Here is a 16,109-nt window from a genome sequence, read left to right as displayed (position 1 = left end):
AGAAGAGATTCAGAGCAGCCCTGTGGAGAAGGACTTGGGAGTGTTGATCGATGAGAAAATGAACATGAGCTGGCTTCAGCGTGCGCTCGCAGCCCAGAAAGCCAACCGTATTCTGGGCTGCATCAAAAGGAGCGTGACCAGCAGGTTGAAGGAGGTGATCCTGCCCCTCTACTCGGCTCTTGTGAGACCTCACCTGGAGTACTGTGTGCAGTTCTGGTGTCCTCAACATAAAAAGGACATGGAACTGCTGGAACAAGTGCAGAGGAGGGCCACGAGGATGATCAGGGGACTGGAGCACCTCCCGTATGAAGACAGGCTGAGGAAGTTGGGGCTGTTCAGCCTGGAGAAGAGAAGGCTGCGTGGAGACCTCCTAGCAGCCTTCCAGTATCTGAAGGGGGCCTATAGGGATGCTGGGGAGGGACTCTTCATAAGAAACTGTCGTGATAGGACAAGGGGTAACAGGTTCAAATTTAAACGGGAAGTTTGGATATAAGGAAGAAGTTTTTTCCTGTTAGGGTGGTGAGGCACTGGAATGGGTTGCCCAGGAAGGTTGTGAATGCTCCATCGCTGGCAGTGTTGAAGGCCAAGCTGGACAAAGCCTTGGGTAACATTGTTTAGTGTGTGGTGTCCCTGCCCATGGCAGGGGTGTTGGAACTAAACGATATTAAGGTCCTTTCCAACCCTAACTATTCTATGATTCTATGATTCTTTGGTTATTAAAAAGATTATTACACTTTTTTTTTTACATGATTTCTTTCAAGGAAGAATCTGTGGCAATTTTGAAACTCAGTCAAAAAAATGCCTTTATTTCAGAGTACTTTTATCATTTTGAAAGTTTTTCTAATTAAGCATGGCATATAGAAGCCTATAGAGAAAGCATTCCCACAAGATCCTTGCCTCATTTCCTGGATGGACACTTCTTAATTACATCTTTTTATCTTCTTACTTAGAATTTTTGACTTATCTGAAATACTGGGTTTTGTCCTAGTGCAATTCTTGAAAACAGCTGCATCACTTTGCCTGAAATTTAAAAATATAGAATAAATAAAAAGCACAGTCTAAAGCACACCTTCACATAAACAAGTCACCCTGCTCTTCTAAAGTCAGGCAAATTCAGAGGACAGCACTCTTATAGAGGAAATCCCATGGGATGGCCAGGGAAATTGTGAATGCTCCATCCCTGGCGGTGTTCAAGGCCAGGATGGACAGAGCCTTGGGTGACATGATTTAGTGTGAGGTGTCCCTGCCCATGGCAGGGGGGTTGGAATTAGATGATCTTAAGGTCCTTTCCAACCCTAACTATTCTATGATTCTATGAAATGCAAATTTTGACCCATTCAGACATGGAAGCCCCATGTCCAGGATAGGATGCAGAGGCTTTATTAGGTGCACAACTCCTGCTAGCTAGTAAATAACAAACATCAAAATTTGCCCTGGAATCAGCAGAATTCCAAATGTGTGATAGTTTCAACTTTTTCCTGGTCTGCGTGCAATTGCTAATTAAATAAAGGTTTAAAATTATTAATGTTTGTACCAGGTAAACATTTTAAGTCACTAAGAAAAAGGCACAGAGGGAGCAGGTGAAGAAATCCAGACTTTGAAGGTTTGTAAATAAGCCTGTACATATGAGTATGTCAAACCTCACAAGTTTAGAACAAAATGTCCACCTCTCTGGGACAATTTGCTGATTGGTACAGTTAATCCTTGTATTTGCTGTGTATAATTTAATGTCACCGTGAAGGAAGATACTAGATGCTTCTGGAAACTGGCAACACATTTAGATGTTTTGGAACAAATTAATCCTAAACATTTCTCAACCTGGGAAGAATGTTCATAATATCTTGTTTTAGTTCTGTATGAGGTGACTTTCAGACCGCTGCATGAAAAGAGAGACCCCAGTGCATCTACTTTGAAGAAATGCAAACTCTAATTGTCCATTCCTAAACACTGTTAGCGTATGCAGCAAAATAAAGGAAACCAGTTTTCTTTCCAGCTCTTGCTTGCCAAAGTTATGTTAGTGCTTGTGTTGCTTGTTCTGGGAACATGTTTTGTGTTAGGCCTTCGCAGCTGTGATGAAAGAATGGAAAGTGGTAGTGAGAAATTATATTTTCTAGTATTTTAGATGGCAAACGTTTAACGGTAGGGGCTGTTCAACAGCACATTTCATTAGAACAACTCATCTTGATTATGCTAGGGACATTTAGCATGACAGTGATATATATATAAATACAAATATTAAATACAAATAAACATGACAACCAGAGTTGTCAGCCCAAGTAAACCATGCATTCTGGTATCCCACACTGACAGCAAAAGAAGCACAGGGTAACTCTGGTGGCAAAATTAGCCCCAGGAAAATAAAGTTTTGCTAATTAGTAGTTAAAGACAATGCTAAACCTCAAAGAATGAGACTTTTCATGCTCTTTGTTAGCATTAGCTCTTTATAACTTCAGATATTCTTGTTATTTACACAAAAAGGCAGACCCCCTTTTGATACTACAGTTGTTTGCCTCAAGTCACTTGGAAATTAATCTCCAAAGCTAATTATGTATTGCATGAAGGAGTATTTATTTCTATCATTCCAGAGTTTTGCCCTTCAGTTTCAGGGTCGGGGTGTTTTTTTTGGGGGGGTGGGATGGTGGGATTTTTTGGGAGGGTAAGGGGGGAGGCTGGAGATTTAAGGAGGGGGGTTTATACAAAGCTCAGGAAGAGTAACTCCTCACCTGTAGCTCCACCATGGGCTACCATGCAGCATTACTGTTCTGCTATTCAAAACCTGTAGAGAGGAGAACTACAAACCATTCCCGTTTTTCTTGAAGGCCAAACTACCAACTGTTGTGCTTCAACAGAGAGATGAGTTTTATTAGCTATTGGATACTTTGTCTATAGGGATGCTGGAAATACATAGATAGAGCATGTGGAGAGACACTTCAATATGTTTTTTGCCCTCTTCCTTGCAGTCTGGCTAGTATTGGTTGTGGTCTGTCTAATGCACAGTACAGCTGGAGTTTTTCATCCAGCATAGTGATTGATAGTACTCACATATCTTCAATCCAGGTATTAATAAATGTTTATGATAGTTCAAGGAAGCTTGAACAGAGTAATACATAGCTGATTGCTTGTTAGCTATACAAAATTCATGTGCATTTATTTAATTTCCTTGTATAAGAATACATTTTCAAATCATAAAAGAAATTATAAATTCTCATATGCTAAATTCACCCATCCTGGTCCTAAAAATATTCTCTGTGTGCTAGAATTGCGCTTTGCATATTGACAAGTACTGCGGTAGTATCAGTGGTGTTTTACTGTCCCTACCTTTTAAGCAGGAAGATAATTGTGAATTTTTTCCTATCATCTTCCAAACTATTCATCACTTTCTAGTAAAGTAAGGTTGTAGGTAGCAGACAAGCAGGATGTCCTAGAGCTTTGGAAATTATTTTAGCAGGTAACAGATAAGTAAGCTTTATTTCAGTCTGCTTAGAAGCCCAATCTGTTGCTGCTCTTCCCAGCTGAAGCATGAATCGGGGAACAGTTTGTGTGAGTTTGCAGAACAGTGCTAAGCTGGCTATGAAGTCTCATGGATACTTAATCTGCCTAAAGGGGTCAAAGTTTGAGATCATCACTCTTACCTCTGGGAAACCGTGTACAAACTGCTGAATAGAATGGAGGTTTTCCACCATCAGATGAGGTATGTATGTTTAGCAGTAGAAGAAAGTCAGCATTAACAAAAAAACCCCCCAAATAACAACAAAACCAAAACCACACACACAAAACCCCCCTGAAACAACAACAAAAACCAAACACCCCCCCAAAAAAAACCCAAAACAAAACCAAATGAACAAACAAAAACCAACAACAAAACACCAAGAAAGGAAAAAAGAGGGAGCACGCATGGGAGATTCACAATGATACAATGCCAGATTTGTTTAGATGCTTGGTATTGTCTCTGTTGCTTTCTGGAATATATTTTTTACCCCACTTTTCAAATGCCTCTCTTCTTTCCTTCAGCTCATGGCTGCCTTTTGTTAATGCAAGCAAGTTAATGCACCAGTATGAAATATACTTTCTACCAGCCCTGTTTGCTAAATTAGCTGAAGTAAATGATTCACTAGCTGGGTTTTTCACCCCAGTGTGACTGTGTTGTGCAGGATGAAAACAGTAAACCTGCATGAATGACTCTCAATTTTACTGCAGTTTGACTTGATTCATCAATAAAATAGCCACCAAGACATACCTTTGGTTTAATAAACTAGCTAAATTAGCTCAATTTAGGTCAATTTTATGCTGTGGAAATTTCACACCATCTAGACCAATGTTGTAATCTGTAGAGTGATTGGGTGGTCTTTGGAGAACCAGTTAGTCACATTGTGCTGACTCTCCTAATTTCAGGTTTCTGCACCTCAGTGAAGTAGATAAAAATATATAAAATGCTTTTCTGGAAGTTTTCCCATGTAATCCATTTATAGAGTTGCCGGGTTATCTCACCCAAACACTCTGTGTTTGAATGAATAGTAGTCAGCTTTCCTAACAAAAATGTTGGTTAAGCCTTCTTTTGGATGATATGCCATTCATAAGTCCAGGTTCACCGGAAGAGCTCTTGTATATTCATAATTCTTTCAGTAAATATGTTCTGGAAATTAAATGAGAAAGAATTAAATCAGCCACCCCTTTGCATGATGTATAGTTCTTGAAAGCCTTACTATGTATAAGAAAGAAATAAGGTGTGATTTTTTAAAGCCCCAAGCAATAGATTGTACATAAGAAAGCATAGGCATTTCAGTAGAGCTGGGCTAACACATGTGATTCAGACCCGAGTTCAAACTTTCTCAAAACATGAGGAAGATTAGATTCCTCTTCAGGTTTAAACCTATTACCCCTTGTCCTATCACTACACTCCCTAATGAAGAGTCCCTCCCCAGCATCTGGTATAGTCATATTCCACGTGTGTATAGCCATATTTGATTCTTTTAGTTCAAATGAATTTACTCTAGATACACAGCAGAGTCTCAAAGACTAAAGTCCAGTATGATGGCTTTTTGTTAGCTTCATACTCATCCTATTCACATAAATGATGGTCAATATTTATTTTATTACAGAATCATTGTACAGTTTAGGTTGGAAAGGACCTTTGAAAATCATCTAGTCCAACCTGACCCCAAATACCGCCAGGGATGGGGCATCCACAACTTCTCTGGGCAACCTGTTCCAGTGCCTCATCACCTGTATCATAAAAAAATTTTTCTTTGTGTCCTTATGTTCCTTATCCATCCTCTTTCAGTTTAAAATCATTGCCTGTTGTCCTGTCAGTACAGGCCTCAGTAGAAAGTCTTTCTCCATCTTTCATACAAGGTCCCTTCATCTATTAAAAAGCTGCAGTAGGATCTCCATAAGCCTTCTTTTTTTCCAGGCTGAATCATAGAGTTAGAATCACAGAATACTTCAAGTTGGAAAGAACCTATAAGGATCATTGAATATTTGGTGTCACAACCACTTCCCTGAGGAGCCTATTCCAGTGATCAACCACTGTTAGTGATGAGCCCTTCCCTAATGTCCAACCTGAACTTCCCCTGATGCAGCTTCATTCCATTTCCTCATGTCTTACTGCTGGTCTCCAGAGAGAGGAGATCAGCATCTCACTCTCCGCTGCACCCCTGAGGCTGTTGTAGACAGTCATGAGGTGACACCTCAGCCTTCTCCAAGCTGAACCTCAGCCACTTCTCATAAGTCTTGCACTTGAGACCTTTCACCATCTTAGTCAAACTCTGGACAAACTCTAATAGTTTGTTGTCCTTGTACTGAGGCACCCCCAACTGCACCACAGGACACAGTTGGCGCTTTCAGCTGCCAGGGCACGCTATTGACTCATATTGAGTATGCCATCAATCCAAACCCCCATATCTCTTTCCATGGGGCTGCTTTCCACCCTCTCATCCCCCAGTTTTACGTAACCAGGATTACCCTATCCCAGACAGAGAATCCAGCACTTGCTCTTGTCAAATTTCATATGGTTGGTGATTGCCCATCTCTAGTCTAGATCTCTGTGGAAGGCCTCTCTACCTACTAGGGAGTCCACAGCTTCTCCTAATTTAATATCACTGGCAAATTTACTCAATGTACAATTGATTCCTGCATCTAGAGGATTTATGAAAACATTAAAGAGCACTGACCATAAAATTGAGCCCTGGGCAAAACCACTACCATGGTCACCAACCTGATGTGATGCCATTTTCATATATCTTTTTAAATCAGTCAATTGAGTGATGTAGACATGAAGTTGGGCAGAACCAAACAGACAGTTTGAAAACCTAAACTCATAAAGTCAGTGCAACCCTGATACATCTTCCTTTTCCATAACAATATGGGCCTTCCCTCACATTTTCATTATAGGAAGAAGGATGTGCTGAAAGAAGAAATGTTATTTTTTTCCCCAGACAAGAACTAAACAGAAATTGTATTGAGACTCAAAGGGGATCATAAAACACTGTGCAACATTTGAGAGAGAGATTGAGGAAGACAGATGCAAGATGGTGTTACTGTGTATGTAGCACAGCTTCATGCCTGCTGGCACCCAGGAAAGGGGAGGGCTGATGCATCCTGCCTAAGATCTCATGGGAGGAGAAAGACCCACAGCGTACTTTTTCTCACAGATACAGTGCAGAAACCAGTTATCTATCCCAGAAAATGACCGTCAAGGACTGTGAAAATAAAGCAAATGAAGATTGTTCAACATTACATCAACTTTCAAGCCCCTGTAGCAGTTGCATCAAAATTCACATCCACAAAAATAACCCACCTCTGGCTTATAGATGCTTGCTTATCTGGGGACGTGTTTTTTAAGAAAAGCGTTTCAAACTTTGATGACTGCTGAGAGTAGCAGGAGTTGATGAAGTCCTCCTATGCATATTCCTTTCATCGTCTTTGGTAATTACAGAGAAAGACAACTTTGGCATGGGGTTGCTGTGCTTTCTGTCATGGATTATTGCAAGGCTTCTAACTCTAACTGAGCACAAATACACATCTACTTTAGACCTTTAAGGGGGGAAATTTGAACTAAGTCACTCTACAAACCGGAGCCTGAAAAAGTAAATACCAGGAGTTTGGGGTGTTTACATTAAGGAGAAGTGAATATTTTAATATATTAAAAGTTGTTAACCTGTTTAAGGAACTTTACTGGAAAAAAGGTGACTACATTTGAAGAATGAAATATGATTCCAAATAGCTTGCTTTTCTTTCATATTCACATGATAATAATTACCTGTCAAGCCAAAATTTCAGCTACTTTTTTCCTCTGCAAAATACCCTGCAGTTTATAAATAACAGAGAGGACTAGAATACCTCTTACTGGTCCCACTTGTTGTGTGTTTCCTGAGATGAATTTGCCATTTTGTGTGACTTTTGACTTTTCTAACTGGCTGTGTTCTCTTTGTTGATATGAATTCTCATTTATACCCTGCAGAAGGGATGTGTAGTGACTGTATCTCATAACATGGTCTCACTCATCTGCTGTGGCTCTTCCTTGACCATGAAATGTTCTGTGCTGTGGCATTCTGGAAAATATCCACGCAGATATATGGGACCTGCCTTAGGAGAAAACCTAGGCTGGCCTGCTGTCATGCTAGATGCTGTGTATTTCACTCTAGCAGGATTAAGTTCACTAGGTGATTTCACCTTACATATTTTGAGCATAGACAGGCTCAGAAACAATTTAATTTTAGAAATCAAAATATATGTCCCTGAAAAGCTGCTTTATTTCTTTTCTTTTTTTTTTTTTTTTTCTCCTACAAATCCATGATTTTGAATACAAAATCGATACTTGAGCTTAAGAGAATCTGGAATACTGTCCTGATGCAGCATAGCTCTGAAACACAAACACTAGTTTGCAAATCTATTATGAAAATATGTCAGTTCAGGCTGAAAGAAGTTTGCCTGATTTTGGTTGATAGTTGATAACTGGGAAACTAATGATCTTAAACAACAAAACCCCAAAGTTTGATCTTGGAGGGGCGACAAGTGGAGTTTTGCAAGAGTTGTTCATAGTGTTCATGAGTCATCACAGTGCTAGCTGCATCCAGAACTGCACATTTTTTTCTGAACAACCCTGGCTAATAGCCAAAGGTGGGAAATTAGAATTAAAAATTGAATAGCTCCGTGGCATTATTCTAATTAAAGTACCTATTCTTTTTCCTAGTGCAAAGAATAAGTCAAAAGCAAGTGTTTCATTTCAAAACAGTCAGTATGAAGAAACTGAGAAAAGAAGAAAATGTGAGGCAGCTGGTATAAAGGAAGTTTAAATTTCCCTGGCAGTTCAATGGTTCTGAGATTAATAAATTTGAGTAATTGAAATTGTGCTAACAGCATGTCTGTGTGAAGCAAAGAGACGTCTGGTGGGTTGTATGGCCTGCACCATAGTATTTGTACCAGCTTGTCTGTATTGCTTAGAAATGACTGGGATAGTGGAGGTGGAGGGGGTTCTTGGGGATTTTTTAGGGTGTCGTGGCTTAAACCGAGCCACACAGCTTGTCCACTCACTCACCCCCACACACTTTTCTCCCTCTCTCTTCCCCCCCCACCTCCAATCCCCCAGTCCTGGAGGGATGGGGAGCAGAATCGAGAGAATGTAACTCCCATGGGTTGAGATAAGAACAGCCCAGTAACTAAGGTATAACACAAACCACTGCTGCTACCACCAATGATAATAATAATAAGAGAAAATAACAAGCGAAGAGAATACAATACCACTGCCGAATGAGTTCGACCCCCCCGAAGAGCACCCGTGGCGTATACCCCCTGTATCTTCTCTCTTGAAGAATAGGACGCCTTTTGTTAATAGCTGAGATGTGTGTTGGTACATGTGGGGAGCTGGATAAGTCAGATAGATCATCCCTCAATTGTTTGAGATCCTGGGACAGTTTGTCCACAGCTGAGATGATGGAAGCGGTGAGATTGTCTTCAAACTCTCAGAGTTTATGAATCATTTCATCCACTGTTAGTGATACTATGTCATTCCAGGTTACTGTTGCCAATGAATGGGTGTATGATGACGGTGCATTCTGTGTTAGTTTTTGCCACATGGGTTGTGTACATTCGACTTCATCTGGGTCTATGGGTATATCCCAGTTATTTGGCTTGATGTGATAGATCATCTCTACGATGGCTGATTCCCTCAGAGAATGGACGCCTTTGTCTAAAGTAGTCTTCACTACTCCCAGTCTTTTACTTCAGAGCCCATTTTGAATGTAATTTTTATTATTATATTGCTAAAACTGTTTTGTTTCCTAGCTATTCTGTTCACACTTTTCACTCCTGTGCATGCTTGCAATGATTAAAATTTACTTGAATTAATTATATAACATTACAAAAGCATTGAATTAGTGGTATTTCTATTGTGCTTTTAGTAGCATCCTTTATATGACAGATATTACATAACAGAGTATGTTACCTTTCTGCTTATGATTCTTCTGGAAAAGTGAGAGTTTATTTTCTCATTCATCTTTTCTTGTGATCATTTACATCACTGTAATATGTTTGCAAAACTGTGTTTTGCCCTGGTTTTTGAACTCGAAAGGTGTAAATTACTACTGGAAGAATTTCACAATTAAGTCTTGTGGATAAAGGCGAGAGGAGGGATGACTTCAAAAAATTAAAGGACTGTTCAGTATATTTTAGGGTTAACTCAGTATGGGAAAAAAATCTTTTGAAAAAAGGAAAAGGAGGAAAAAAGAACAAACACAAACGCATGCTGATGCTGTCCTTTCTCTTGGATAGTTCAAAATGGTTCAGATTCAAAAATTCAGTCTTGATAGGCATTTAGTCCTCAAGGATTATGTGCTTGTTAAAACCTAGTGGGAAAAAAAAAGGAAAAAAAAAGAGAAAAAAAAAAAAAAAAGAAAGGGGAGAGGGGGAAGTTGTGAAATTAAGAACTTAAGAATGTAAGGAGTTCTGTTCTTTTGAAGGATAATCTTTAAAATCAAAACCCTGCATTCTGAATTATATTGTGTACCTCCTCAGAGTATGCTGCCTAAACTCATAAAACACATGAAACTTCACCTAAGGTCAAATACTCAGAATACACACTGCTGAGCACTAAAAAGATAGCTGGGTGTTGACCTTTCTTCTGGGAGTCCTGCCAACATCGGGGCTGGTATGGGTCTGCTGGGGGTGAAAAGGAGGAGAGCCATGGAGAACACAAATCAGGGTGGTGCTCTTGACCTCAGCTGGGCTCAGCTTCTCTTCCGATGTTGCTGGGCAGCAGGGATCTGGGAGTTCATGGGGCTGGTGGATTGGAGCGGAGTTTTATGCTTTCCTCCTTCCCTCATATCAAATTGGAAAAAGTCAGTCCTGCTATCCTTTCATTTAGCAATTTCCTTCCTCCCAGCACGTAGGTTGTTCCCCAGCAGGCAAAGCCTGGCTGCTCAGACTGACATTGCTAACATGTGTGCCTGGGTAGATGCAGAGCTGTGTCCTTGTGAAATCATTGTGGATAGCTGGGAGGCATGGGGCATTGGTAGTGTGATTCAGTTGTTGATTTCCAGCTAAATTCCATTGTCCAACCTCATTGATAAGCTGATGCTACCTTCACAAAGGTAATTTTTAAAGCAAAGGTAGGAAACTGAGGAATTATAGAATATAATTCTATATCTATATAAAGACAGCCTTTTACTTTGGGGAAAAACAGGGCGGGGGGGGGGGAAGAGATCTTTGTAGGAAAGATGCTGACACAGTTAAGTATTATGTGGTTGCATTTAATATTAAGCTATTAATGGTTTGTTTTTAATTTTTGGACACAGGACCTGTGAAGGGAGAAACATCCGGTACAGGACATGCAGTAATGTGGTAAGTAAAGTATAGCTTTGCTATGATACAAGTAATCACAAACAACAGTCACAGCCATATTAATAAAACAATTTGGTAACGTGACAGTGAGAATATTGTAGCTACCTAAACTGTCTTCATGCCACAGGGCCTTTTCTCAGTGTCTTTTAAAAATTGAGAGATTATGGCATAGCATAATGCTAAAACTGGAAGGAATTGCAGTCACAGCCTTTCCAAATAGAGTGAAACTTCAGAGTTGCTCTTTACAACTTCCCTGGCAGAATCAAGACCACTCATGTTCCCAGTACTACTTTGGTAACCAGCTGGTTCATATTGGGCAGTCTGTCAGGCTGGAAAATTAAGCTGTTAGAGGACTGAAGACAAATTAGTAAGTATATGTTTCTGCTCACCTGTGCCCTCCCAGCATGGTAATTTTGTTGCAATAGCAGTTTTAGATGGCCTGCACCAGCATTTTGGCCTTTCCAAAGGCTCTCTCTTGGGTTTATATATGGTGAATATCATTTTCAATACAATAAAATAGGAAACCTTAACTTCTGTGCTCACGAAAGTGAAAGTGTGTTTTCACTGGTGAAAATGGAAATAAAGATTTTCATGTGGAAAGTTTTATTGGGTGACAAGAATAGTAAAAGCTCTCAAATTACATGGAGAAATGTCAGTTTTACCAGTAAAGATGGAAAATGAAATCAAACGTGCACTGGGCCAAACTTTCTCATGCCTGATAGGGGCATATTAAGAAGCCTTTCAATAGATGCTTTGTCTAAAAAACTCTAAAAGTTTAAGTTAAAAACCTGAATACATTCACTCGTATTTACCTTATATTTTCTTCAGTAGACCACAGTTCGTAATGAAACTGTTTCTGTCTGAGCTGTAGTCTCCCATGCAGCAAGATTTCTCACACTTCTCTGAAATTTCTTATGGGTATATCCTTTGGCTTCGTATCAGTCTAGACATCTGCTTCACTTACTGACAACAGGTAGAGGAATCAATAAATAGGTCTGCTGGTTGATTAACAGCCTAATTCCATCTCTGAGGCACTGAGGCTATACCAGAATTGTGGAGGGAATGTGAATGTTGATTTGTGCCAGTCAAATTGAGTGTTGTAACACACACACACAAAAAAAAAAAAACAGCCAAACCAACCAGAGCAAAACTGTCAAAGGCTAACTGGGCTAAATTAGACTACAGTTAGACCCATCAGTTCTGTTTGGGTTTGTGAAATCATATGTGTTGAGACAGTCCCCTTCCCATTCTGACCTGACCTTGGGTATTCTGAAAGCAGTGAGACAAACTAGCATCCTTCTCTGCTGCCAGTTCCTGGATCACCCTGGTTAGAGGACAGCATTTTACCTGTGTTACAGCCCTTATTTTGTAATCACTGAGCTTAACTTTCCAAGATAAAGAATAGTTTTTAAAATGTTATTTTTTATCTCAGTTTCTGTTTTGGAAATGTGCACCTGAACAGTTTTCCTTCAAAATAAAACCTTGCATACTGTTGTCATGCAGTTCCTTTACATACCTTGCATTTGGCAACACCAGCTCCAGACTTTCCAATGTAGCAGTGAGGCATGCAGCTGTAGAACTCACTTAATTACTTCGTACCAAGTTTTCTTGGGTCCAGTAATCAAAACTGAAAATTTAAAAGTGCTTCGCTGTGCTGAAATCAGTGACAGTTTTGCCACTGATTTCTGAAGACCCAGGACAGCCATTTAAGATTTTAATCCGTTTTTCAGAGAGTGTGGATTGTGCTACATTGCTCTTTTCCTTCATAAAAGAATTAATTCTTAATAAAAGGATTAAATGAGTTTAAATTTTTTCCTTTTAATAAGCTTGCAAAACTAGCAGTAAATCAAACCAATCTCAAGCTTATGACTGCATCATACTTTGCCCAGGCCCTCCAAATACTGTTTTATGTCTTGAGGAAAGTACTTGACTGTATTAATTTCATAGACATTTGATTTCAGAGGACAGTATTTTCTTTTTTTCAAATATGTTGAGTCTCTGATTGAGATGTTATGCCCTTTCACGTATCATCTTTACTAATCTGAGATAAGGTGCACCAGTACTCAAAACATCAGTCAGTGCGAGGGCACTGCCACCATGACCTGTATCAGAACTTGCGGTAGGTCCTGCCACAGCCTTCGTGATCCTCATCCCATGTTTCTGGGGCTAGGCACCATTTCGAAATACCTTGTGCAGCACCAAATTGCCTTAGGCAATTTGGGAATCCCAGATGTGCATCTCTGCTGAAATCCATTCTGTTACTGAATGGTGTAGCTGTACCGCTGAAGTACTGTTTGTCTCTTTCAGAATAGTAAAACAAAATCATATGCTTTCTCTTTAATGGAAGTCTATCTTTGTCTCCAGAATCCAAGGATACATACACACAAATTGGACCTCGGAAACAACTCATTAACCCCATGGCTTGTTGTAGAATTCTGCACTGAAAAAGGCATATAATACTGTATTTTTGTTAACTCAGACTTTGCCTCTTAAGATTTCATCCACAAAGACCCTGAAAATCAGCATGACAATAATTCCAGGCTAAATGAGACCTTCATTTTCATCTGTTAGATTACTCGTCTGTTACATGAAAGGAAAATGAGAGCAAATCCCCCCATCCCTCCCCTGGAAATTAAGCTAGCTATCATGCATTGTGGAAAATTTCTTCTTTATTCTTGTGGAAATCAGCAAGTCCTTAAGTAGGAGCTTTCATTGCAATTAGTTTGTGTATAACTTGAGGACATTATTGTTCTTAAAATAATCAGTCTTTTTATTTTCTGAAAACTGTCTTTCTTTAAACTGACATGTTTTTATTTAGATGACTGTCCTCTTAGAGAAAGGATGGGTAGTCACATATACTAAAAGCAAGCTCTTTATTTCAAAGGTGAAATTGGAGAATGGGAAGAATACTTCTTGGAATCTGGCAATGAACACATTTTCATAGACATTATCATTTGCAGGGTTTTGCTACAGCTGGTTTTAATTCATCCTGAAATTAAATTACAGGGTGGAGGGGAGGAGAGGAATGAGATAAAGAAAAATGGAGGCAAGCGGAGAGAGTGGCATGTCTGTTTCTTCAGTGACCTATGTTATTCTAGGGATTCTGAACCATTTTCAGTAGTACAGACTGTCAGAGGGGTTGATATTTCTGTCTATAAAGCTTCTGAACAGTCCTTAACAGAACAAATCCAGTCCAGTATCTTCACCACTTGCATTGCCTGGTGTTGATCAGAAACTGGAAAGACTTTGGGTATGAAGTCACATGTGTAAATAGTAAAAGAAGGAATGAGGGAATCTGAAGATGATTTAGGGTTGAATTACATCTGCTTTTCTATTTCTTACTTTTCATATTGACTCCAAGTATGTTTCCAGCCATTTTAGAATATAATAATGGGATAGAGAGAGGGGGAGTAATTTGTTTTTCTTTAGAAAATTACTCTGAATGCAATAAAAACACATTTTTTCATCTAGCTGTGTTGTTGTGCTAAACATTATTCAAAATAAACAAAAGATATTTCCAAACTGCAAATAGGATTTTTCTAGTGGTTTGTTGTTTGTTTTTTTTCAAGCTAGCATGCTCTGTGTTCCTTCTTTTGTGCACATCCTTAGTCACCAGGTCTTCTCCAGGTTTTGTACCAGGATATCTTGCCATCTCATCTGCACTTTCTTTTCCTATTTACTTGCTTATACCTGCCAGCATGATGATGAATACTACATATAAAGCTGCTCATGAGATTTTGCTCTTTGACATGAAAATAAGCAATGCTGGAGGCTGCACAACATTACTAGCTCTTTCAACAAGGTTTACAGCAGTTCCCTTAAGCCTAAGATAAAATTTGTAGATGCTACATCACATTAATCAGACCACCAAACCTCATAAACACCACCTGCAGCTCTTTTTCATATATACCTCACTTTCTTCTCACTTGGCTGAAATACCAGCTGTGATGACATCCTCCATTTTTTGGCTTGTATTCAGGCAAGCTACTTCCATCCCTGGTTCTAATCAGCTCATGCTTCATTTTATACACACCAGCCCTGATACTGCCAATCTGACTTTTGACAAAATGACACTATCTTCTTTCCATGCACTAAAGGCTAGCCTGTTGGAAAGTGTCAAACTTAAACTTTTTACAAGTATTTAAATCTCTAGAAGCATTGTCTTGTGTGTATGAAAATCACTATCACCAGGTAGAACTTTTTCAGAGATACAGTAATGATTATCAGGATTTAATTTTCTGCCCTTTGGTGGCTAGAAATGCCGTCTGAAGTCTTTTGCAATCAAACCTCAAACCCCCCAGTTTGCACTTTGCAATTAAAAAAAAAAAAAAAAAAAGAAAGAAAAAAATGGTAAAAACACTACACATATCTCCTTAGGGGCATCAGATTCACTTCACGTCAGGTTACTTTTTAAGTGACAGTTCTTCCAAACTCAGATCATTTACTGTGACTACAGTTGGTTTATAAAAATGCTGAATTTTAATGACTTTACTAACTACAGTCTCATTTCCAAATGGGTGCATGTTAAAACTTCAGTGTGTCATCTGGGAATTATTTATTTGCACTGAAAACCAAGTGATTTTAGTATATTCCTAATGTTAGCAGCCTTGACTTCTGGATTTGCTACATTTTCAGCAAGCAGACCTGAAAACAGAACAAAAAAATACCCTAAAAACCACTGCAACCTTTTTATCTAAATGCATAAAGAATCTTTGTAGACCAAACATCTGTATCACTTCCATCACAGTGGCATTTCAGGACTCTGCTCAGGACTCTTCAGGACTGTGGATGATTCACAGATTTAAATTCAGTATTTCAGATAATAATAATTTTTTATTATTTTAATTTCTGTTTTCGGTCTGCCAGTGTGGTACTTATGGTGCTTTTAGGGAAGTGTAATCTAATATTTGTATTAGTTTTTGACTGAAATATTCGGAAGTTTTTTAAGCCAAAATAAGTTACTGTATCTACTGTCAACACTTCACTTACTATTTAAAAAGTATGAACAAACAAAATTTTAAAATGGCATAAAGGGCTACATATTGAGTTATATACTTTAAAAGAAGAAAATAGGGTGCTTTTTTTGTCAAAAATCTATTTTATAAACATTTCTAATGAGAACTGTTCATGGAGGTTTAGATTTATACTTCACTGACTGTTTTAGCCCTCATCTCCACTCCATGTTTATTTAATACAGAGTGGAAGCATCTGCTGATATTCCCCCATTTACTTTGTTCATATCATTTCTCTCATACTACTCTCTGCCAAATATT

At 39.0% G+C, this 16,109-nt stretch overlaps 1 protein-coding gene across 7 annotated transcripts in view; it reads left to right on the top strand.

The window, feature by feature from the left end:
- Window positions 1-16,109, top strand: part of ADAMTSL1 (ADAMTS like 1) — a 176,316-nt gene that overhangs the window by 19,141 nt on the left and 141,066 nt on the right. For 5 of the 7 annotated variants that reach the window (XR_010608771.1, XM_065662870.1, XM_065662869.1 and 2 more), the window contains exon 3: window positions 10,791-10,836. Coding sequence is in view for 6 of the 7 variants with exons in the window: in XM_065662870.1 (XP_065518942.1) it covers window positions 10,791-10,836 (46 nt within the window). In the remaining variant the exon portion in view is untranslated. Of the gene's footprint in view, window positions 1-10,251; window positions 10,335-10,514; window positions 10,587-10,790; window positions 10,837-16,109 lie in introns of those variants that run through there. The other 2 variants (XM_065662867.1, XM_065662868.1) reach the window with 2 other exon arrangements.

The sequence above is a fragment of the Lathamus discolor genome, chromosome Z (genome assembly GCF_037157495.1).
Source record: "Lathamus discolor isolate bLatDis1 chromosome Z, bLatDis1.hap1, whole genome shotgun sequence".
In the NCBI taxonomy this organism is placed as follows: Eukaryota; Metazoa; Chordata; class Aves; order Psittaciformes; family Psittacidae; genus Lathamus; species Lathamus discolor.
This window is presented reverse-complemented; position numbering and strand designations above follow the sequence as displayed.